This window comes from Mustela erminea, chromosome 15 (assembly GCF_009829155.1).
Source record: "Mustela erminea isolate mMusErm1 chromosome 15, mMusErm1.Pri, whole genome shotgun sequence".
Taxonomy (NCBI): domain Eukaryota; kingdom Metazoa; phylum Chordata; class Mammalia; order Carnivora; family Mustelidae; genus Mustela; species Mustela erminea.
This window is the reverse complement of record NC_045628.1, coordinates 14,443,070-14,467,203: the sequence shown is the minus strand read 5'-3', so window position 1 is coordinate 14,467,203 and position 24,134 is coordinate 14,443,070. Positions and strand designations below refer to the sequence as shown.

The 24,134-nt window shown below is 38.8% G+C and overlaps 1 protein-coding gene across 2 annotated transcripts in view; it reads right to left on the bottom strand.

The window, feature by feature from the left end:
- Positions 1–24,134, bottom strand: part of UGGT2 (UDP-glucose glycoprotein glucosyltransferase 2) — a 190,340-nt gene that overhangs the window by 111,560 nt on the left and 54,646 nt on the right. For both annotated transcript variants that reach the window (XM_032315029.1, XM_032315026.1), the window contains exons 7-11: positions 22,969–23,038; positions 20,580–20,680; positions 14,103–14,202; positions 11,819–11,879; positions 1,280–1,371 (exon numbers count right to left, since the gene is read on the bottom strand). In XM_032315029.1, coding sequence (XP_032170920.1) covers positions 1,280–1,371; positions 11,819–11,879; positions 14,103–14,202; positions 20,580–20,680; positions 22,969–23,038 — 424 coding nt within the window. The remainder of the gene's footprint in view (positions 1–1,279; positions 1,372–11,818; positions 11,880–14,102; positions 14,203–20,579; positions 20,681–22,968; positions 23,039–24,134) is intronic.

The following is a 24,134-nucleotide window of genomic DNA, read 5'->3' as shown; positions in this document are numbered from 1 at the left end:
CTCACATCTTGTCCTCCTGCAAGGGCCTTAGAGGAGCTACGGCCAGCGATCACATCAGTGAGGAACAAAATGTGTCCCAAGTCACGCAGATCACCACTGACCAGCTGGATGAGCTAACGGGGCTGTGTTTCCTGAATAATTAACAGCCTTTCTAAGTAACTGGGCAAAACGTTCCTGCTAGGAAAACCTTCTCGAAATCTACGCACCGACTTACTCTCTCTCTTGAACCCGTCCTCACCATTCCTGAGCACAGACGGAATTCCTGTCCCGCTGAGGCTTACAGGCCAACAGCTAACAACAGCTCTACCCCTGCTGTGGAGAGGGCTTCTCCTGTGTATCTTAGTTATCACTTTTCCCAAGCATCCAACTACATAAAAAGAAAAGCTTCATTGGTGCTACTGCATTTCTCAGTCTTTTCTACATTTTCCTAGGCTTCCCCAATGGTAAGAAAATGAAATAAACATTTACTTAATTGAAATCCAATGATGGTATAATCAATTGAATTAAAACTGAATATCTGAACTAAGTATCGTGTTTACTAAATTTATCTTATAAATACTAATTTTTTAAGTAGCTATATGCTTCTCTTTAAAAGTAAAATAAACTCAGTTTGGTTTTTCTTGTTTAGCCCATGACTAATTTGTGGATCAGTGCCCGTGACAAATACGAGACTTTCTAATTTTGTCCTAGAGCAGTTTTTAAAAAGATTTTATTTGAGAGAGAGACAGAGAGAGAGAGGACACATGAGCAGTGGCCAACTGAGCTACCGAGGTGCCCCTACTCTAGGGCATTTTGGAAGAATTATTTGGACCTATGAAAACAGAATGCTGAAACCTGAACGCTACAATTTCAAATATCCTTTCTGACAAATACAAGCACTTTAAACTCTTCCTGTTAATTCCATTCTTCTGGGAAAATGCCTTGTGTTCCTTTCAGTTCCTTCCGGAGGGTAGAGTCCCTGCCTACTCAGCACAGTCCCATGGAACTGCCCTGCTAAAGGACAGACCTATAAGGAAAGACAGTTTGCAACAATGCGGCAGGTACGGATGCAAGGTTTAGAAACTTCAGTTTTCACATCTGAGCACATGTCTCCAGGGTTTCTCTCAGGCCTGCATTCTAAGACACTTGAGAGTTTTCTAGCAAAGTAACAGAACTGTTTTGAACAAAAATATGTATTTGCTTTACTTTTAAAGTGATTATCTGCATTTTGGGAAACACTTAACTCCACAATATTTTCCTACATATAAGTCATAGTTTCTATCAGTAATTTAACACTTACCTAAAAGGATCGTAAGCATTCAGATCCACACGAAGTCCATTTATGAACAGACAAGCATCACCTGGCTGAATTTCAAATCTCTCATGAAGACCCTTGAAAGAGAGCAGGGTAATAGTTAGCCAAGTCCTGTAACAACAGCGACCTGTGCCTGAAGTTGGTGAATTTTCCACAGAGTCATAGAGTAAATACTTTGGGCTTTGCTGGCCATGTCGTCTCTGTTGCAGCCACTCAACTCTTTCCTGTAACACAAAAGCAGCCACAGACAACACGCAGACAAACGGGCATGCCCAGGTTCCAATAAACCTTGACTTTATGAAAACAGGAGCGAGGCTGGATTTGGCCTCTACGTGGTTAGCAGCCTGCTCACCCCTAAGCTTAAGTGATGGAAATCTCGTGGTAGCTTAGAGACACAAATACCTGAATATTTTGATAAATGTTTCTGCAATATGTATTAAAGTTCTAGCTCTAGGACAATTACTTACCTAATACATCTGTATCGTGTGTGTGTGTGTGTGTGTGTGTGTGTGTGTGTGTAGGCGAACACATACTTAGAACAGGATAGTTGCCACACTCCTAGTCCTTACTATCACAGGCTCAAAACTTTGGTGGGTTTGGAAATACAAGCTGGAGATCACTCCAAATTCATGTTCATCTTTTTTTCATTCAGTACATGATCCCCGAGCATATCGGAAACACTTAGATTTTCTATGAGCTAGAAACCACTCCAGGGGCTAGAGCAGTAACAGAAGTAAAGAATGTAATGCTCTTGCCAGTACAGCATAGTTACCAAGATAGTACGGAGGGGGTCATATCCATTTTAAACCCCAGTCTTGCCATTTAGTCACGGTAAGAGTTGGACCAAATTACTTTGCTTCCATATGTCTCCGTTTCCTCATCTGGAAAATGGAGTACTTACTTCTATCTCACAGGTAATAAAGAATAAATGTGATCTATATCTGTGTCTAGTCACACAGGCAGCAGTCACAAGTGAAGCTTTCATTACTATTAGGGCAGGCAGATTCATTTAGACGGAAAAACAGAGGTTGATATCAATTATTCTAGAAAGGCAGGTGAAGCAAGTAACAAGAAGAGATTCAGAAAAGGTTTGGAAGAGTTTAATTTTCCTGTGTGTTATCACTCACCACAACAGGTTACATAAAGAAAAGGGAGAGAAGGATCTAAATTTGTAACAGGACAGAAAATAATTCCACTTGATTTATACAGAATACTAGCAAGAGATTAAACTCTAACAGAAGAAGATTCATAGATGAAACTCTGATATATCTTTAACTATTTCTGTGATTTCTATAATTTATTCTAAGAAATCTGCATTCTAACTCCAAAATCTATAGATGCCTAATGAACTCATTGCTTATTTTCCAAAACTTGCACAGAATTCTCATACACACGGTGTCAAGCTCTCTCCAGCACCTAATTCGTTTTAGGCATCTCAACGATAAGGAGAAAGCATGTCAAGCACATAGATCTATACTAAACTATTACCCTCTACAAGGCTGATGCCAGCCACAGGGCCTTGAACAAAGATAGTCAAAACAGGGTAACCAGTTGAACTCATGGATCTGACTGCTGAAATACTGTTAGTCTACTGGAGACTGCTGCTGACCAATTCTTTCTCCTTCCCCTTGGAGGACTATGCCTTCAATCCTGGAAAATTACCCAAGTGTACAATTTAAGAGAGGTTTTTGCAAATCAAGAGGTTAAGACTTCAGTTTCCAGCGATATGATGAACCAGACATCCTGAAATCCTACTAAAAAAATGTTAGATTAAAATATTAATAATGCCCTCTAAATAGACGGTTTAGTTTTTTTTTTTTTTTTAAAGTAAAGACTTCGTGTAAGGGCAGAGAAGTAGCAGGAATATGAGTCCAAGGATACAAGCAAACACTGAAGGCCCCGTCCCAAGGAAATCTCAAGCTTCCTAGGCAGCCTAAAGCTTGGGGCTTGCAGGGCTGATCTCAGAAGGACCAGAGCCAAAGCCTTGGGCCCACTCAGCAGGGAGAAGGGTCAGAGATATCCTGTGCACACAAATGAAAGGTGTGAAGGTGATCTAGAAAACAAACTGCCCTGAAGAAACAGCATAGAAGCTTGCTGGTCTCACCTTGGTTCTTGGTGAGGGAAGAACAGGTTTTCTTTTTCTTTTCTTTTTTATTATGTTAATCACCGTACAGCATGTCATTAGTTTTTGATGTCGTGTTCCATGATTCATTGTTTATGTATAACACCCTGTGTTCCATGCAATCTGTGTCTTCAATACCCATCACCGAGCTAACCCATTCCCCACTCCCTCCCCTCCAAAACCCTCAGTTTATTTCTGAGTCCACAGTCTCTCATGGCTCGTCTCCCCCTCCGATTTCCCCCCTTCATTTTCCCTTCCTTCTCCTAATGTCCTCCATGCTGTTCCTTATGTTCCACAAGTGAAACTCTACGATAACTGACGTTCTCTGCTTGACTTATTTCACTCAGCATAATCTCCTTCAGTCCCATCCAATGTTGAATACCCAACTTTTTTTTTTAAAGATTTTACTTATTTGAAACAGAGGGAGCATGAGAAAGACAGAGACAGACTCCCCATTGAGCTGGAAGCCCTATGCAAGGCTTGACCCCAGGACCCCGAGATATGACTGAGCCAAAGGCTGATGCTTAACCGACTGAGCCACCCCGGAGCCCCAAGAACAGGTTTTCCTAAGAATTCATGACCTCTTTCATCTTCATAGGAGCTTGAGGCTCAATTTCACATTATTTTTAAGGTCCCAAAAATATACACAGACCTTTAATTTGAAGTGGAGTTAAGCTGGGAGTGCTCTTTGGCTTTGAGCGGAAACAAATACAAATTCCCAATGAGAAAGAGAGCCTCATTCAAAAAAAGAGGGAATACATTGCAACATAACCCCCTTTAAGAACGAACCAAGCTGGATCATTACGTGAAGCTAAAAAGAATTGGGATTGAGTGAATCTCAGAAGACTGGCTGAGCTTTCTAATGGTAAGTCTGTTTATAAACATGTCTGGAGGCCCCTAGGCTGAAAATGCATTCATTCTGAATTTTAAAATTGAAGTCAGATATATCTTGATGTAGGAGATGTTTTGTTGTTGTGTTTTTTTCCAGGATGAGTGATGAGAGAAGATTACAATTTTTTAAAAAATGTCCTACAGAAGAACTCTGAGAAAGGACATTCTATTAGGGTTTTTTTTTCACAATTCTAAAATTTTCATTCCTCCTAAGTAATTAGTTCACATAATTAGAAAAGGTATGAGCTTTTATTTGGATTGGGTATGATTCTTTACTTGGATTTTGTATTTAAATACCGGCATTTGGTTTATTACATAATTATGAGATTGAAACAATCTATTACACAACCATTGAAGAAAAAAAAAAAAAGTTACCAGATTACCCTCTCATATCTCCATTTTATTCCCCCGGACAAAAAAGCGTTACGGAAACAAACAGCTTATAGTAAACAATAACACATACACATTGGACTGACATTTCTAATTCTGACCAATATCTGATTACAATAACAATTCTGAACTTCAAAGTGTAATTTGCTGTACTCTGGGCTGAAAGCAGTTGCCTCCTGAATAAAACCAAACCCATTTTCACTTCTGTAACTTCAGCATGGTCATATTTTCTGACTAATCTCTGCATGACTTTTGCTCTTCTAGTTACTATTACACATGTATCATCATGTAACATCCTTGGTCATCTCTTCCTTTAAAAGGTCGCTAACAATTCTATTGTAAAAAATAATAAAATTAGTTTCTGATCTCCTCCTGCTGCCTCTCCTCTTGTCCGGCCCAACCTCACTCAACAGTTTTCAACTCTCATGGTTTGAAAATCTGATGCCAACCTGGTTTTCACAGTGTACCCTTTTAATAATGTGTTCAAGTCTTTCATTTCAGAAAAGTACCTAATTCCAACTTTAAACATTTGCTCTGTCCATTTCACAGACTCCACTACGAAAATGTTGGATTTCCTTTACCCACCTTTTACTTGTCATTTTTCTTGAATCCTATTTGCTTTAATTTCTTTTAAGATTTTATTTATTTGAGATTGAGAGAGAATGAGAGAGAGAGAGCACCAGCAGCAGAGGCAGAGGGAGAAGCAGGCTCCCCCCTGAGCAAGAAGTCCCGACACGGAACTTGATCCCTGGACCCTGGGATCATGACCTGAGCCAAAGGCAGACACTCAACTGGTTGAGTCACTCAGACGTCCCCACAGTGTACCCTTAAAAACATTTTTTTAATTAATTTTTAAAAATTTTCAGTGTTCCAGAATTGTTTATGCACCACACCCAGTGCTCCGTGCAATCCGTGCCCTCCATAATACCCACCACCAGGCTCACCCAACCTCCCACCCCCCGCCCCTCCAAAACCCTCAGACTGACAGTGTACCCTTTCAATAATGTGTGTTCAAGTCGTTCATTTCAGAAAAGTACCTAATTACAGCTTTAAACATTTGCTCTGTCCATTTTATAGACTCTACTACAAGAATGCTGGATTTCCTTTATCTGCCTTTTATTTGTCATTTTTCTTGAATCCTTTCTACTTGTTTTAACTTCTTTTTTTTTTTTTTTAAGATTTTATTTATTTATTTGAGATTGAGAGAGTGAGAGAGAGCACGAGCAGCAGAAGGAGAGGGAGGCTCCCCACTAAGCAGGGAACCCGATGCGGGGCTCAATCCCGGGACTCTGAGATGGACTTGAGCAAAAGGCAGATGCTTAACCAACTGAGCCACTCAGGCGTCCCTTCTTTGCATTTCTTACTTCTAGCCACTATGTCTCCTCCTATGCTTTTTATAAGGTCAGTTCTCCGTTGTGCCACTTATAATTTTGCTCTGTATTTCTAAAATGGTTACTTTCAAGATCGTTGCCAGGTCCTTCCAGCTCTGGTTTCACTCTCTCTGGCAACCTGGCCGTCCCCCCTTCTTTCCGGCCCATCTTCACCCTTGAGTCTCTATACTTCTGACTCATGTTTTGCATCTCAGCTTCATTAGCTTTTCGAGCACATGTCTGAATGTCGTGCCACAGTCCTTCTCTGCTCAGTGAAGTTTCTTCATCTCTGGTATAGTTTGGTTCCTCCTCTTCCCCTTTACGGGGACATCTTGAGATGCATGTAATATGTCTACACCTTTCTGAGCACATCTGAATCACCTAGATTTTCTTGCACCAGGCATTAGCAGGGGAGATCATTTTGGAGTAAAAGAGGCAAAACTAGCCTCCAGGTTTCCTGGCCTGCAGTTTCCGTACAGTGGTCTACAGTGTGAGCTGGGTCTCCCAGTGTCATCTTCCTTAGATTCTCCAATATTAACCAGCTCAAAGGCTCTCACCACCAGGCACTTTTCCTCTTCACTCAGCCACCAAAGGATGCTGCCCTGATCTCCTGGAGGAGCTGCTTCCTCAAACTAGCCAGGTTTTCTTCCATCTGCCACTTCCTTGCACTTGGCACGACCCACCTCCCGCGGCAGACGTGCCCTCTCCTATCTGTGTCAGTCCCACCTGCCCATAGAGCTCCTTCTCAGAGCAGAGCCCTCTCCCCGGAGAGGGAGCACTTGCTGCTTCTTCCCAGGACCCCGGCCGCGTCCCATACTTCCCCTCCACGGGACTCTGGCTTTATGCTTCAGTTCTGCTGGGGCTGGGCATTTCCCACCACACACAAAATTTAGGTTTTTGCCTTCTACTAGTTTTGCTGAAAATGCTGTTTCATTCTTCTTGTTGCTGTGTATGATTTTTAGGAGAATAAATGGGACTATTTTGAATTGGGCTGCAGCCATATTCCTATTGGAGCCAACTGCTATCTTCTTAATAACAAAATGTCACCTTAAGCCAGCTTTAACTCAAAATATAACTAAACAAAATTAACCAAAGCCAGCTTCCCTAGCTAAGTTGACAATAAAATGCTCAATTATACAAATAATAAAGAAACTAAAATTTCAAAGATCCAAATAATTCCTAAAAAAAAAATGAGGAGATACAGCAAATACTAGGATTGACAGATAATGTTAATCCTGGATTAACATAATGAAATATGAACTGAAAGATCTTTTTAAATGTGATATTAGAATAACTCTGTAATAATTCTAACCTTAGGGGCGCCTGGGTGGCTCAGCCGGTTAAGTGTCTGCCTTTGGCTCAGGTCATGATCCCAGCATCCTGGGATCGAGCCCTGCCAATATTGGGCTCCCTGCTCAGTGGGGAGCCTGCTTCTCCCTCTCCTGTTACTCCCCCTGCTTGTGCTTCTTCTCTCTGTCACATAAATAAATAAAATCTCAAAAAAAAAAATTCTAACCTTAAACTTGTCATTTTGACTACATTTCTACTATTTCTGCCATCTTGACACTGTATATATTTACAAAATATGCTCACAGATGATTCTAATCTGAACCATGTAATTACATTTTCCAGAAGGAGTTTGAAGAAGATGACTTCTTCAAAGCTAGTACCAGCAACTAAACCCAGAACTTCTGCCTGTTCTTATTTCCATAGCTATTTCATTCCTTCAGTTCTTCTAATAGCCCTAAAATCAGGTTTTGTGGAGCAACAGAAATTATTCTGAATTTCTTTCAAACACAGAAACATTGTTGTATAGTTTCAAGAGCATAGGATAAATTCAATTAAACAGATGGAGAAGTAATGTATGAAATTTAATACATTTGATGGTATTACTGTAACCAGGTTCTTAATACAAAGAACTCCAGAATCTCAGTGGCTTACTAGAAGAAACATTTACTTCTTGCTCATATCATGTAGTCACACCTTCAAGTCATCTTCGGTTCCACTCCAGGGCCTTTTTCATTTCAGGCGCCAGACCCGGGGAGCAGCGCCTGTGTGGGACCTGCCTCATGACAGAGAGCAGAAGCAACAAGGCAACCGAACCACAAAGCTGCTGCTTGCACAGATGTGTGCATCCACTCATTTTATATTAGCCAAAGTGACATGGCATCAATCAACATCTGAGGGAAGAGAGTGACTGTGAACAACAACATAATCCATCTCAATATTTCATGTTTCCCCTCTGCAAATGTATCAACCAATGATCTTAAATTTTTAAGCAGTCCTTCCCTGTGACTTTCTATCTATTAGCAACAGCAAACCTTTGGTCATAAAGTACTATAGGGAAAATAACACTGTCTCTCCCTACTTTTCTAGCTAGCTACTGTCTACTTCTTGAGTCATCTCTTGCCCTCCTAGAGGGAAATGAGACCACCTATGTCATTACAGCTCAACTATGGGGACTGAGAATGGGGATTCCTTGAGCTGGTATCACTTAACTATTACAGGAAATTCTTGTCCAGGAAGAAAAAGCTATAAATGAATAAATAATTATTTGCTTCAGGAAATTCTTGCAAACAAAGTATGCCAGGCAAATCTGGAATGGATCTGCAAAACAGTCTGTTTGCAAATCTGAACAGTTTACCTAAACCGGGCAAAAAACTTGCTTATAAGTTTGCTCATCAAAACCATCACTTTTGGGGGCCTGGGTGGCTCAGTGGGTTAAAGTCTCTACCTTCAGCTCAGGTCATGATCCCAGGGTACTGGGATCGAGCCCCACATCGGGCTCTCTGCTCAGCAGGGAGCCTGCTTCCCCCTTCCCCCGCGCCTGCCTGCTTCTCTGCCTACTTGTGATCTCTGCCTGTCAAATAAATAAAATCATAAAAACAAAACGAAACAAAACAACACACAAAAAACCATCACTTTTGTGTTGACTGATCCTAAACCGATGCTAAAGCCCAGAATGGCACAGGAGAAGAGCTGCTGCTTGAAGACGGGTTCCTGGCATAGCGAAGGTCAAGCTGCCCAATGCTGTTCCAATGCCAGCCCCTGAACCAGACACACCAACTGTGGCAGCCCCAGCGCCAATAAACTTGGCTGCTGTGTCACTGTCCCAGGAGACAGCACTGGTCTGGAACCCCCGTCGGGCCATCTGGAACAGGGAGCTGCTCTAGGATGGCTGTTTAGCTGGGATCTCTGGCCTGCTCAAGAGGGAGGCAGACACAGGGCTGATTAGATTCCTGGTACAAGAGCAAATCAGAGCCAAAGAAATGAGTACTGCCCCGGCGGTCTGCTTTTTCTCAGTCTGCACCCCACTGCCCCGCTGCCCCTAGGCCAACCACAGCACTTGCCCCGCTCAAAGTGCCTCTTCTTTTTTTTTTCCATCAAAAAATTGTGTTTATGCTTTTAACAGAGGTAGTTCAACACTCCATTAGCAGACAGTGTGGGTTATTAGTTCAGTTTATTATTAGTTATGAACTATTGAACTAAATCAACTAATTTACAGTTAGTTACAAACTGTTACATACTCCATCCAAACCCTAAAATTTCCCCTACCTTAAAAGACCCAACTTGCTTGAACAGAAGCTCTGGAACCTACAGATAACCTACCATAACAACCTTCTTTTGAGAGTAAGATTCCACCAAGGTCTCCTCCCTTACTTCAGTAAGTGATTAAACTCAGCTTTGCTTGATCAACAGGTTTTCCTCTGGGTTTTTTCATAGAGGACCTGACAGTCTACATTAGATTTCTCCTATCCCACCCTTTTATTATATGCATTTCTCTAATTTTTGTATGTTGTTCTTTTGGAAATAAGAGTCAGTCAAGAATTTTGAGAAGAAATCAAAGTAGATCAAATTTCTTAAGCTCCTCAAATATTTTTGTTTTCTAATCACCTGGCAAGATGGTTGGCCCTTGAACAAATTCAAAGTGCTTATGAAATTGATCTGAAATGAACTGGGTATCAGAACACAAATTCTGGTTCTTTTACTAACTCTGTGACTCAAGAGAAATCACTGGGTCTCATGTTATAAATTGGAATATTAATAACTGCGACAATACACATACCACTTAAAAAACCACCTGTTTCTAAACACTGACTGTATTATAGATAACATTTAAACATTCAACAGTTTTTAATTCAACACCTATTTCTGAGGGAATGTGCCATATCAGGCACCATACTCATTGAAGCCTCCAGATTCAGAGTTTTCTGATTTCCTCAATCCTATCCCCTTCCCCTTCCACTCTGCTTCAGCAACCAGCTTTGGTCATTGCCCTATGATTAGGCCATCGCACTGGCCTACCTGTGAAATTTGCCAGTGCAGTGATCTGGGTCTTCAGTCCTTCCAATGACCTCGCTTTCATTCCCACTATATTCTTCTTTGACCTCATGAAGTCCTCCAGCCTCTGGCACTAAGCCACCTCGTGGAGCAAAGCTCTGATGACCAGAACACCCGCTCTGGGCTGCGACACGAGCACAAAAATAAACTGGATTGGGTGAAGCCACTGATACTCTGGCATCCTCCATTTTTCCTCCCTTTTCTTCACTACCCTCTCCTCTTTTCCTACTGAAAGTACGTTATTCAAACAAAATTCACTGGAAGTATGGAACTTTCATTAGAAAACAATCCACTCTGTTCCAAGAATGGCAAGAGCAATTAGGAAAATTACAGAAAAGAGTACTACTACAACTAGTTCTGGAAAATAAACAATAATTTGGTAGGCGATCAGCGAGGCAAGGAATACCCTACCCAGGGATGCTGTGTGATGGTTCCCAACATTAGGCTCAAGGCACGGACAGGCATCGACTTCACTGTAACTGCTGGAGCTGCTGGTCGCCATCGGAAGAGCTGACATCTACTGAGAGCTCTGTCTGCATGGGACAGGCACTGTTGGCTGGTTAAGCTAACCCACCTCTCCTCAGCCTGCCCCAATTACTAGAAAAGAACGCGACTTTTCTAGCCTCTCTTGCAGTGAGAGATAGCTGCATAACAAAGTTCTGGCCAACCCGATGGAAGAGTTAGCTGAAGTGTTCCAGGAAGGCTTTAGAGAGGACACATATGGCTAACACTGTCCTCCTGCCTCTTTCTGCTTTGAATACAAGTAAGAAGTCTAGAGCTGCGGGAGCCACTCCGCAGCCACAGAAGGGGAAAATCATGTCTGTAACCAACTATTCTGAGGATTCTTTATGTGAGAAAAACAAACTCCTACTGTTCAGGGGCCTGTGCATCTGGTTCTAGTTCTTAAAGCCTTCTTAAAGCCAAGGCAGTCCTATGTCATTAATCCAGGCCGTGTTCTAAGCACTTTATAAATACCAACACAGCTAGGGTCATTTGGGTTCTTAAGAATCTTTTCAAATTACTGACCAACTGTGCCCTTTACAACATACGATTCTAATAATGTTCCAGTGGTCCAAACCTGACTCGGGCCTCACAACCTTTTAAAGCAAAACCAGTTATGAGAAACAGAATAATTAACTCATAGCTTTATTCTTTATCCTGTAAAGAAAACCATACTATGTGGGCAGAAGGTCTGGAAAACAGGTGAATGAAGAAGTAAGTTGTATGTCAGGAAAGACTCACTAGAATCACAGACTGTAAGCTACATAAAGTAGACAATCTAAAAATGGAACTGTTTTAATAATCTAAGAAACACAAATTATCATTTTCTTTTTTGCACAAAAATTGAACATCCAAACTTTAAAATAGTGGTATTAGTGTAGTAAATTGGAAAAAAAAATTCAAACAAACCTTTTGATTTTCCTGTATTTCCTCCCTCATAAGTTGATTTACAGCAATTCTGGTCAGAGATCTGGGAAAATAAATATGGATATAATTAATTTTTCCTTAAATGTTTAAGACTAATCTGTAATTCACTGTAGTAGTACTCTGGCTAAGAACCTAAAAAATTCAAAATGTTTCATGACTATAAAGTATCCATTTCCATGCAGCCCATCTGACAACTGATACAATGGCTTTCATCTGACAAGGGTGTTCAATTCAGGTGGATTACAGACTGTCAAGACTTCATGTACACTCAGGTGATGTATGGAGTTGCTGAATCAGTGTACTATACACCTGAAACTAACACAACACTGTATGTTAATTACACTGGAATTAAAATAAAACCTTAATTTTAAAAAAGGGCTCACCTGCACTAACTGTATGCTTTAAGTACTGTCAGAACTTGTTTACTACTAGATACTTATTTTTCAAATATACTTGACTGAAAACACTGTTTTGTGCTACTGGGCCCAGACAGAGAAATTTCGTATGAAATTACCAATATCATCAAATGTGCCAATGCAATGGGCAATTTTCAGAATACCTGGACATAAGGATTTTGGTTAACCTGGGACCTCTACCAGGGCACGTAAGCTCTAAACAAATAATAAAACTAATTGCACATATTGACTCTTGAATATCCCCTATAACTTAAAGACAGAGAAGATTTTTTTTAAAAGGAGTTATCAACTCCTAGCAAAATTAGTTACATTATTCGTCAATTTTATGCAAATAAGTGACTGAAAAATTAAAAGGTTTATAATGCAAAGTTCAGCTTTAAAGCAAAACGCAAGCAGAAAGGTGTATCTTAAGACAATTCACAATAGGTATGTATTATCTCCTAAAACATGGCAGCATTTGAGAGAAATTACAACAGATAATTTGATAATACAAATTTTTCATTCACTTATAAAATATTTTCTCATTTATTGATTGTCTAAAGAGTGGCTTTACAGATATGCTCATGCCTGTAAGTTAGCCACTAAGCAGTGTTACTGTAGTTTGCAATTATTTTTAGAGATCAACCACAAAATCAGAGCAGAGTTTAGCAACAGAACCCTGAATTATAACTGACTTACTGTCAAAAGAGTGAATTAATGGTCTTCTTAAAACTAGAGTTATTTTACTTAATTTGTATTTGATCTAGTAATTTCAGAAACAGCAGTGCAGCTAAACATTTATACACATGTGCATACTTCTGTTTTAGTATATACTGACTTCTCAAGTTCTTGACTGTTTAAGCTAGAAATTAACACAAAGAATTATATCAATACATTAATTCTTAATCTGTAAGTAAGTTGACAAACTCCTCTATTTCAGGGTCCCCTGGAAAGGTTCTTGTTATCTTGTGACCAACTACATATTATTTATTTGTCTTACAAAAGAAAGAAAATCTAGATTTAAAATTCAGTAGTTTGCACTGTGGACAAATGTACAACACAGCGTCTGAGACACACAGAGGCGCAGCAAACCCCCATGGGTGGAGAAGGGCTGTGGCCATGGCAGGAACATCCTCCCATTCCTTCCAGAAAAACACGGCTGCACTTGTCACATGCTCTGTGTCTTCCAGAAAAGCTAACTTATTTTCACTGGTTGTTTATAATTGTAGAGCCTGTCATTACTAACCAGACTGCAAATGCACAAGACTTTGTTATTCTGTAAAAGTACTGATTACTTTTAGATATGCTTAAGTATTATCTATTGGACTGCAAGATATATTTAATGTAAAATCAGTATTTCTGGAAGGAGTTCCATTAGGTATCCTATTGGCAAAAAAGTCCTCCATAAAATTTTCCATAAATAAGACACCACTACCTGTTTAGAATCTGAAAGGGTAAGAACATGATCTAGCCATACTCTGGGCATAAATCTATTTAGAATAATACTTTTCACAACCCCCTACCTAGAAAAGAGAAAAAATATTCCCTCATTATTCATTCCTTAAATAAGTTTACCATAGCTGGATTATCATATCACTGTTTATGTTTAAATAACTTCAATAAATTATTTTTCCTTTCCATTTGTGTCTAATTCAAGAGTTCTATCCTGCAGTATATACACATGTGTACACAAGCCAGTATTTTCCTGATTAAAAAAACTGTGCATAATGAAGAAATACCCTGATTTCATTAATACTATATCTGTGAGAATTAATTGACATCACTATGTTAAAATGAAATCAGCTATTTTCATAAAATTTATTTAATGGAAAGGGTTCTGGCTTTAATCAAAGTAATAAATTTTAACATACCTGGCTTTTATGGGGAAGTTCTGTGAAATGTCTTTCATTAATTTTATGGCATCATAAACTGGAGTGGACATTATTTGAGAAGCTGCCTGAAAACTAAGATCTGGGGAAAAAAAAATCATTAGGGAATCTAGCATAGTATCAGATTTTTATAGACATTCCATGTAATTTAAATAACTTAGTCAACACTTCTTGCCGTGTTTATATATATATATATATACATATATATATATATGTATATATATGTTAACACTCTTATATTTAACATTCTTCATAAGTTTTAAATGTAAGGCTATCACTTATGTCCAAATAAGGTAAGCTTTACACTTTTATAAAGGGTTAATTATCATTTAATACCTATTATTTTCCATCAATTACAGTATAGCTTCAGAAAGAGATATGGGAAAAGAAATGTTGATGCAAAACTATTTTTTCTAAGGTTTAATGAAAACATGCAACAAAAAGCTTTTGTAAGAATAAAGGGAAAAAGAGCTCTGAGGAGACAGGCCTGGAAAGAACTTTAAGATCCAATGTGTCCATCCAAAGGGGCACGTGCACACAAATGTTTACAGCAGCAATGTCCACAATAGCCAAACTATGGAAAGAACCTAGATGTCCATCAACAGATGAATGGAAAAAGAAGATGTGGGATATACATACAACTGAATACTATGCAGCCATCAGAAGAAAAGAGATCTTGCCATTTGTAAGTATGTGGAAGCAAGTAGAGGGTATTATGCTGAGCGAAACAAGTCTCTCAGAGAAAGACAATTATCATATGATCTCTCTGATGAGGAATTTGAGAGGCAGGGTGGGGGTTCGTGGGGGGAAGGGAGGAAAAAATGAAACAAGATCGGACTGAGGAGGGAGACAAACCATAAGACTCTTAATCTCAGGAAACAAAGTGAGGGCTGCTGGGGGCTGCAGGGAAAGGACAGAGTGGCGGGTAATGGGCACTGGGGAGGGGATGTGCTATGGTGAGTGCTGTGAAGTGTGTAAGACTGATGATTCACAGACCTGCACCCCTGAATAATTATACATTATATGTTAATTTTAAAAAATCCAGTGTGTACAACTCAGTAAATAGCAAACATATGCTTTCTCTCTCAAAATGTTTCACCTTTATACCACAATGAAAATAAAATCCTAGACTTGGTATTTTCCCCAATACTATAGTTCTCTGTTAAGAAAACTGTGGCTTATGTGTTCAGTCTCCAGTATGCCGGAAGCAGTATCTTACTTAGTCTCCTTTACCTTGTCAAGAGTCAGAAAAGATTTTAAAGCTGAATTCTGTTCATTATGGACCAGTGAAACATATTGTTTCTCTGTCACATTTTACCACGGTTAGAAACCCAGCTTACCATATATTAGTAAAATAACCAGTTTAGCATAACAAGGCTGGTTTTATTTCCATGTTCTCAGTGTGGTGAGTTGGGTTGGGAGTCAAAGCTTAGGAAGAAATGTTCTCAGCACAGTTTCCCATGGGATGGACAGCATAACAACCAAGGTTCAAATCCGAGCTCTGTATCACGTTCTAGCTGAGTAACTTTAAATGGCGTTTCCCCAGCCTACTTCAGCAGGTTTCCGGTTCAGGCACTGCAGTGAATAATTGCCAAACACAACAGCCATTGCTCAGTGCTTCTCTTACTAAGATCCTTCTAGAAGAGGATCACTTCCTGCAAAGAAGTACTGACTTTCTATTTAATAAGTGGTGCTGGGAAAAACGGGTCACTCACATGCAAAAGAAGGAAAATGGGCCCCTATCTTACACAATACACAATAATCAACTCAAAGGGGTTAGACTTAAGTTTAAGATCTAAACCCATAAAATCCTGAAAGAAAACATAGGGGTAAGCTCCTCATCATTAGTTTTAGCAATGATTTTTTGGATTTGGGACCAAAATCAAAGGCAGCAAAGTGAAAATGAACAAATGGGACTGTATCATATTACAAAGCTTCTGCACAGCAAGGAAATCATCAATAAAATGGAAAAGCAAGCTGCAGAATGGGAGGAAAATATCTGCAAATCATCTGATAAGGGGTTAATAACAAAAATATCCAAGGAACTCAGGTAAACCGGTATAGCCACTATGGAAGACATGATAGTGATTCCATATGGTGATTCCTCAAGAAATTAAAACGAAAATCACAGTGGGATCAGCAATCCCACTTCCGGGTATGTTTCCAGAGGAAATGAAATCAGTATCTCAAAGACGTATCTGTACTCCCATGGTCACTGCAGCATTATTCACAACTGCCAAGATGGAAACAACCTAAATGTCTACAAATGAGTGAATGGTTAGAGAAAATGTGGCATATACATACAACGGGATATTATTCAACATTAAAAAAGAAGAAAAATCCTGCCATTTGTAACAACGTGGTGAACCTGGGGGTTATGCTAAGTGAAAACAGCCAGACAGAGAAAGACAAATACTGTACAGAATCACTTACGTAAAAATTGAAAAAAAAGAAAAAAAAAGTCAAACTCACACAAACAGAGAGTAGAAAAGTAGCTGCCTAGGACTGGATAGAGACAAGAGGGAGAGGTTGAGAAAACGGCATAAATTTTCAGCTAAAGATGAAGAGGGTCTAAGATTCTAATGTATGCCCGGGCGACCAGCATTGGCACCACTGTACTGCATAACTGAAATTTGCTAAGAGAGTAGAAATTAAATGTTTTCACTGAAAAGAAGTATTTGATACACAAGTTAAGTACTCACTAAATATTGATGAATGAATAAATGACTAGCAAAATTACAAGCTCCTTTATGTTCTCTTTCTTACTCTATTGCTATTAAAGGCATTTATAAGCAACACAATTTTTGACTGATGTGTATATATTTAGGAATGTACATAGTCTTAGGCAAGAAAACTTAATAATTACTTACCTGACTGACTTAGTAATTACTTACCTGACCTATACTTACTTACTTACTTTATTTATTTATTTATTTTTTAAAGAATTTTATTTATTTATTTGACAGAGAGAGATCACAAGTAGGCAGAGAGGCAGGCAGAGAGAGAGGAAGGGAAGCAGGCCCCTGCTGAGCAGAGAGCCCGATGTGGGACTCGATCCCAGGACCCTGAGATCATGACCTGAGCCGAAGGCAGTGGCTTAACCCACTGAGCCACCCAGGCATCCCTATACTTACTTTATAAGTAACAACTTATAAAGAGGAAAGTGTATGGTCAAAGATCTTGCCTGAAATTATTTGGTTGTACAACTTTATGCTCAAAAAAGCAGGATGCTGGGCAGAAGGAAGAATTAGGCCTTATAAGGAGACAGACCTGCTCATTTTAGATACCCCTGATTTGTCTCTGTCAGATTTGTGAACTTAGACTCATTATTTTATGTGTTCCATTTCTTAATTTCCTCATCTGGAAAAGTGGGATATCTAACTCATATGAGTTTTTAAAATTTAATTAGGATACTGTATATAAATAGCCTAACACTTTGCCAGAGATGGTGTTGGTTAATTTTTTTTTTCTTACTCATTTTTTTTTTCAGCATAACAGTATACATTATTTTTGCACCACACCCAGTGCTCCATGCAATCCGTGCCCTCTATACTACCCACCACCTGGTACCCCAACCTCCCACCCCCGCGCCTTCAAAACCCTCAGATTGTTTTTTAGAGTCCATAGTCTCTCATGGTTCACCTCCCCTTCCAATTTCCCCCAAATCCCTTCTCCTCTCTAACACCCCTTGTCCTCCATGATATTTGTTATGCTCCACAAATAAGTGAAACCATATGATAATTGACTCTCTCTCCTTGACTTATTTCACTCAGCATAATCTCTTCCAGTCCCGTCCACGTTGCTACAAAAGTTGGGTGTTGGTTAATTTTTTATCATTGGCAATCAACAGTGTGATGATCATGGACAGCTACCTTTGACTCAGGCTTGAGAACACAACCAGTCTTTAAAAATGTTTTATAACATGAATGTAATTCTCCTTGACATGGCCAACTTTCTGTGCGCAAGTTATATGAAAGCCCCTGAAAATTCACTTACGAAATCAGAATATAAATAACCAAATGAATATAACATCGTCAGATTCTATTAACACTTTTTGCTTTGTTCTAAACTGTTCCATACTTAATGGCTCATAAGTAACTATTTAAGTCCTACACTTTATCTATTTAACTGTTCTACCACTTGGATATTTCAAAAGCAGCATGTTTAACAACAACTTTGTGATATTCCTGCCCCATGTTTGCCCAAAGCTGGTCCTCTTTAGTCTTCTCTTCTCAGCAAACACCACTGTCCATGCAGCGGAGCAAACCACAATCTAGCCAAGTTCTTGGTTATCTCCTTCATGTATACATATCCAACGGCTCCCAGTGATCTTTGCACCCTCTCTAAATAACCCACCCCCAGATTTATTCCAGCCCCTCCTCAGATCTCAATTCAGTAACCACTTCATGGCAAAGACTGCCCTATCTCTCCCCGTCCCTCATGCTCACCAGCTTGGATCTTCCCACATATACCCGTCTTAATCCTATCTACCTTTGCTTTAGAGCAATTACAATTCACAATTGTTATACTGGTTTTTCAAATTTTTTATGTTTATCTGAGATCTTCTGAAGATAATGTAGGGTCTATTTTAGCTCAGTTTATCTTCAGAATCTAATGTTTTCCAAAATGTCAGCTGGAACCCATTAGTAGTGAAATCAGATGAACAGGTAGTACAAAGTTATTTTTCTAAATAAACAGGGTAGAAAAAAAGTTTGTCAGACTGAATAAAATATAGTATACATACTGCAGGTGAAGCTTTTATTTTCATATATATACTTTTAGTTCTGAGCATATCTATGCATTCTTACATCATACACTTGTATATGGGTTTTGACGTAAAATAGGTTTCCTACTGTAGGCCTCAGCCAAAAATTATAAAACCATGGATGTATGGACATAGCTGACATGTAGTAGATACAGAATAAATACTTGGTAAATCAATAAAATAGGAAAAGGGAGATTGCTTACTTTCTCTGTCTTGGAAATCTACTTGGGTCAGCTTCTATAATGTGCTCCTCCATTTCTCATCACTCCCCACGTCTTGTTCATAAGGTCTACTTTCCACACGAGAATGAACACCACAGCACCAGCCCTCGTGTACCGACTGGTCATTCTGCAGAACCATTAAGCCCCTCCTCCCTTGTAAGGCTTTATGCTAAGATGTTCAGCTCTTTCCATTTTCTTTTAGCTTACAGACTTTACGTTCACCCCACTACTGGACCCCTCATCTGAATACGTCACAGTCACTTTAAACAATCTTTTAAACATCAGTCTCCTTATTCTTGAACTCCACCTTCAACCCTGAAACATACTGTCTGTTTTATATTCGCTCTATTCAGGCTCAAAGCTGGAAATCTTCAAGCCCTCTCCGACTCCTTTCATCTCCTCAGTATGTGCTCACTCCAGCCTTCCCTCCCATGCTGCCTACCACTGTCACAGTGCAATCTCTCACCGCAGTATTTCAAGGACGTCTTACCCAGAGTTCCTGTTTCTGGTCCATTCAAATCTATCTTACTCAGTGGTCAGCCAGATCCACTAAAACTAAGCTGACTGAGCACATTCCCTGTTTACAAGCCTTCAAAAGCACCCCATCACCTACAGCGATCACCTACAACTGTATTTTCTAAATTATGGGTTCCCTGGAGAACATTTTGAAGGAGAAAGCAGAATGGTGTTTGCCTACAACAGTTGGAGAAATTGGAGAGAAGTGGGCAGTGACTGTGAATGGGGATGTTACTTTCTTTTCAGGGTGATGAAAATACTCTAGAATTGACTGTGGTGACAGTAAAAAAGCCTCAGAAAATATACTAAAATCCATCAAATGGTACATTTTAAAGAGGTGAACTGTATAGTATGTCAGTTATCTCAATAAGCTGTTAATAGAAAGTTGATGAGCGATGTGATAGGAGGTACGGATGACACAGCAAAATGATGTCCCCACGAATGACTAAAAATCACAAGTAATAAAAAAGAAAATTACAAATCGAAAAGGACTTACAGTTCAAACTAAATTCTGATCACAAGATACCTGCTTACAAGAGGTCAGCACGAGGCTGTTCTAAGCTAATACTGAAATATGCAATGGTCTGTTAAGTTCAAAATTTTAAACAGAAGAAAACTAGTGATTTGGTTCTGATTTCCTGACTGACTAGACAGGATTTTTAATCAACATTTTAGACTCCTTGAAATGTGATTTAATACTTAAAATGAACCTACCAAATAAATCAGTATACACTTTAAAAATGATTAGATAATATCAAACAACTACACTTCATATAATTTTAACTCTTATATGATTTGCTTGAAGGATAGCCTTTTAATTAAATACCAATTTTCATAAAAATTCACATCAGTAATTACTGTCTACAAAATAATTTATATCATGTTATATAAAAGCTTATTTAACACAACAGAGTCAGTTACCAAAATGTTATGTTAAAGTTGACCAAAATACAATACCTTGTAGTTCCCAGACTTTCAAAGGCGTCATTTCTTTGCTACTCTCAATCAGGTATTTTTGGAATGTTGTCAGATTATCTCTAAGATCTGAATACCTTTCTCTGCATTAGAATATGAAGTAATGTTAATTATCATCACCTACTACAAATTATACAAGCACTATATTTTTGAAATTAACCCTTTCAAATAATTAGACAAAAACAAACTATTCACCAAGATAATAAGTACACCGTGATGCAACTATGTCCACAGAGCTTAAAAATAATGAGAGCCGTGTATGTGCACGTTTTTCAATACAAAACAAAACAAACCAAAACCTGAAGGGAGAGACTCTCAACTGTAAACATGTTAACATTATCTAAAAGGGGCTCAAGGGTGAGGGCAGAATTCTTAGCTTTTAGAGTCTACACTTTTTAACATTTTAGAAATTACTAGTATTGATTTTATAATTTAAAACAAAACCATTTTATAAGGAAAGCATCAATACTTCCTATACAATCTTGGAGTTTATTTCCAAAAAGTTCCATCTCTGCAATTTTAAAAAATCTTCAGTAAGTTCATTTTGCCTAGGTATCTTTTTTGAGAGTGCCAAAAAATAATGTAGTAGGAATGACATTTTACCACACATAGGATCCCAAATGTGGCTTCTTTCTTCTCTTATGAAATCAAGACATGGTGCCCTTTAAGAGTTAAATAGTATTCTCTTCAAAAAAAACTTTACCTCCAACACAACTTACAAAACACGTATTTTCAACAGTAAAAAGATTTTAAAAAGTGAAATAAAAAAATATACAAAACCATATACACAGAAATGCATTTATCTTATATTTAATAATAAACATATTGATAATATCATGCAATTTTATTACATGGGACCATGTTTTAAAAATGAATCAAGGGGCGCCTGGGTGGTTCAGTCATTAAGCATCTGCCTTCGGCTCAGATCATGATCCCAGGGTCCTGGGATCGAGCCCCACATAAGGCTCTTTGCTCAGGGGGAGCCTGCTTCTCCCTCTCTCCCTCTCCCTGCTTGTATTCCCTCTCTCACTGTCTCTCTGTCAAATAACTAAATAAAATCTTAAAAAAAAAAAAAAGTCAAGATGACTATAACTGTTCTTACAGTGAAGTGAAAAAGCACAGAACGTCTCTCAAAAGGAAATTCTCTACGAATTAAATTAACCCCTTTCTCAAATATTTTAAATCACAGAATATTAAGTTATGAGTATTATTTTTCATACTTAGCCATAATCTTAACAATTTTCACTGCTGAATTTATATAACCCAGATAAAAATACTTTATTCATATAATATCTCAAAGCAAAGGGTTCTGCCTCAATCGAGAACTAATTTTGAGCATTTCTTCTTTTAAGAAATTGATATCCCAGAGTTCCAAAAGCTTCTTGTGAGATGTGCGATTTATTCCAATAAAAGGTTATGTTTAAGAGAATTAAGAAAAAAAGAATAGAACTGTGGGCTCCAAGATGGTGAGACAGCTGACAATGGAATAAAATGTATTATTATCTACTAAATAAATACCTTAATAAATCTGTTTCATGCATTAAGTTCTTAAGGCACTAGTACACCACTGGGCCAACGTAGTTGAGAAATATAACTCCATCATCTGTATAAATTAGCACAGTCTCCAAAAATGTTCCCTTGCTCTGTAACAATATCTACTCAAGAGGAGAACTGACCTTGGTGTCCTTTATAAATAGAATATCAGGCAAAAATTAAAACTATTAATAAAAACTGTCCTTTACCTTTAATTAATTTTGCCTTTGTAATGAAATCACAAACTTTCCCTTCCTGTAAATAAGGGAAAACACATCTAAAACGACAACAATCCCCTTCCATGGGTCTTCAGAGAGCACTCACCATCCTATTCTTGCTCTTCAATCGGTGATGCAGGAAAAAAAAGGAGGGGGGGGACACAACTTTAATTTCTGAGTGGTTACTTACACATGTATATGAAATTAAGACCAGATGTTAAAAGGTTTTTAACATGGCAACCTGCACACAGAAATTTAAGATAATAAATATTTTCTCTTTTTTTGAGGCACAAAAATTTTGTTTATTACATGCTAATGATCCAATACTAACCATGATTTTTCTAACCCAGTAATTCTGTAAGAGATTCTATAATGTTTTTTGACAAAGATAACTTTGATCATTTCCAATTCCTATTTTGCTAATCATACTCATCATACAGCGAAAACCATGATTATTTTTCCATTGTGTTTTGCATTAATCATGTATGACTTCTGTAATAAATAAAACTGATTACAGGTGTATTTTAAGAAGATGAAACATGCAACAGCACAGCACAGTGAATTCCTTTAGGACAAAGTTAAGAGCACAGCAATGCAACTTTGTTTCAATTCAGACTCACTTTAATTTCCGGAAAAGAAATCCTTGAACCTCATTTGTCTCAACCTCATCCTCCACAGTAGTATTGGTTGCTGCGGTTTTGAAAACAAAAATAAAACAAAACATTTTCAGACTGGGAAAGGAACAGGGCATCAAAAATTCGAAGAATGCAAACTTAAATTCCTTTTGTTTTACCTTGTTTTCCTTTCACAGCCCAGCTCACTGGTACATGTGCACGTACACACTTCTATTTCTGAGCGTGCTCTCTTTCTAAACAGGCTTGGATCATTAAATATTGAACCAACGCTTTACAAATTATTTTACAGTCCAGTTCTATTTTATAACCAGAATCATAAACCAAAGTGGTTGCAATGATTCCTTTAGCTCTTAAGCCAGGCAGGAGCTCCAAGCCCTACTATATCCACTGCCTTTAAAGACCATCAAGAAATCTTTAGAAAGACACCAAAACTCATGGCCTCAAAAAGTAAAGATACAACATGTCACAGTCACTTCCCTTCCCCTTCCCTTGTCCTCGACTCCGCAGACAGTTATAACATACAGGGTGGTAACCGGTGGAAGTACAGGGTATGTGGGAGCACAAGACCTCATTACGTTCCCCTGGGGCTGCTCTGGGAGTGTGCCCGAGCCCCTCCAATGCACTCCTCCCCTCTCTCCTGAGGGCCGGCATCCCCAGGACTACGGCTAGAAGCCCCGGGTGCTGATTCAGCCTTCCTTCTCCTCCTTTCCATTTCTCCATCAGGCAAACGTTATCGGCTGCCTGCTGTGATGTCTGTTTCCTGCCAGATAAACACGAGGAAGAGACACAGAAAAGACACAAACTCCACTTGGCAGAAAGGAGAGAGAGAGACAATTTAATACAGCGTGTAAAACTTCTATGAAGGAAAGCACAGAATATGTGGGATAGAGAAAAGAGAAAACCACGCTTGGCAGAGCAAAAAGACAGGCATTCATCTCAGAGGCACTGACTGATAGTTTCAAGTTTTTAAAAGATGAATAGGCCTTTGATGAAAGAAAAGCGGGACCAAGGAGAAGGTTTCAGGCAGAGGGAACAGCATATGCTAAGGGATAAAAGTACTTGATAGAGGTCATGAAGGTTTAGCATGGAGCCAAACGTGGAGGCATCGAGGCAACAGAAAACTCTTCTGTATTGTAGTTTGGTGTTGCAGA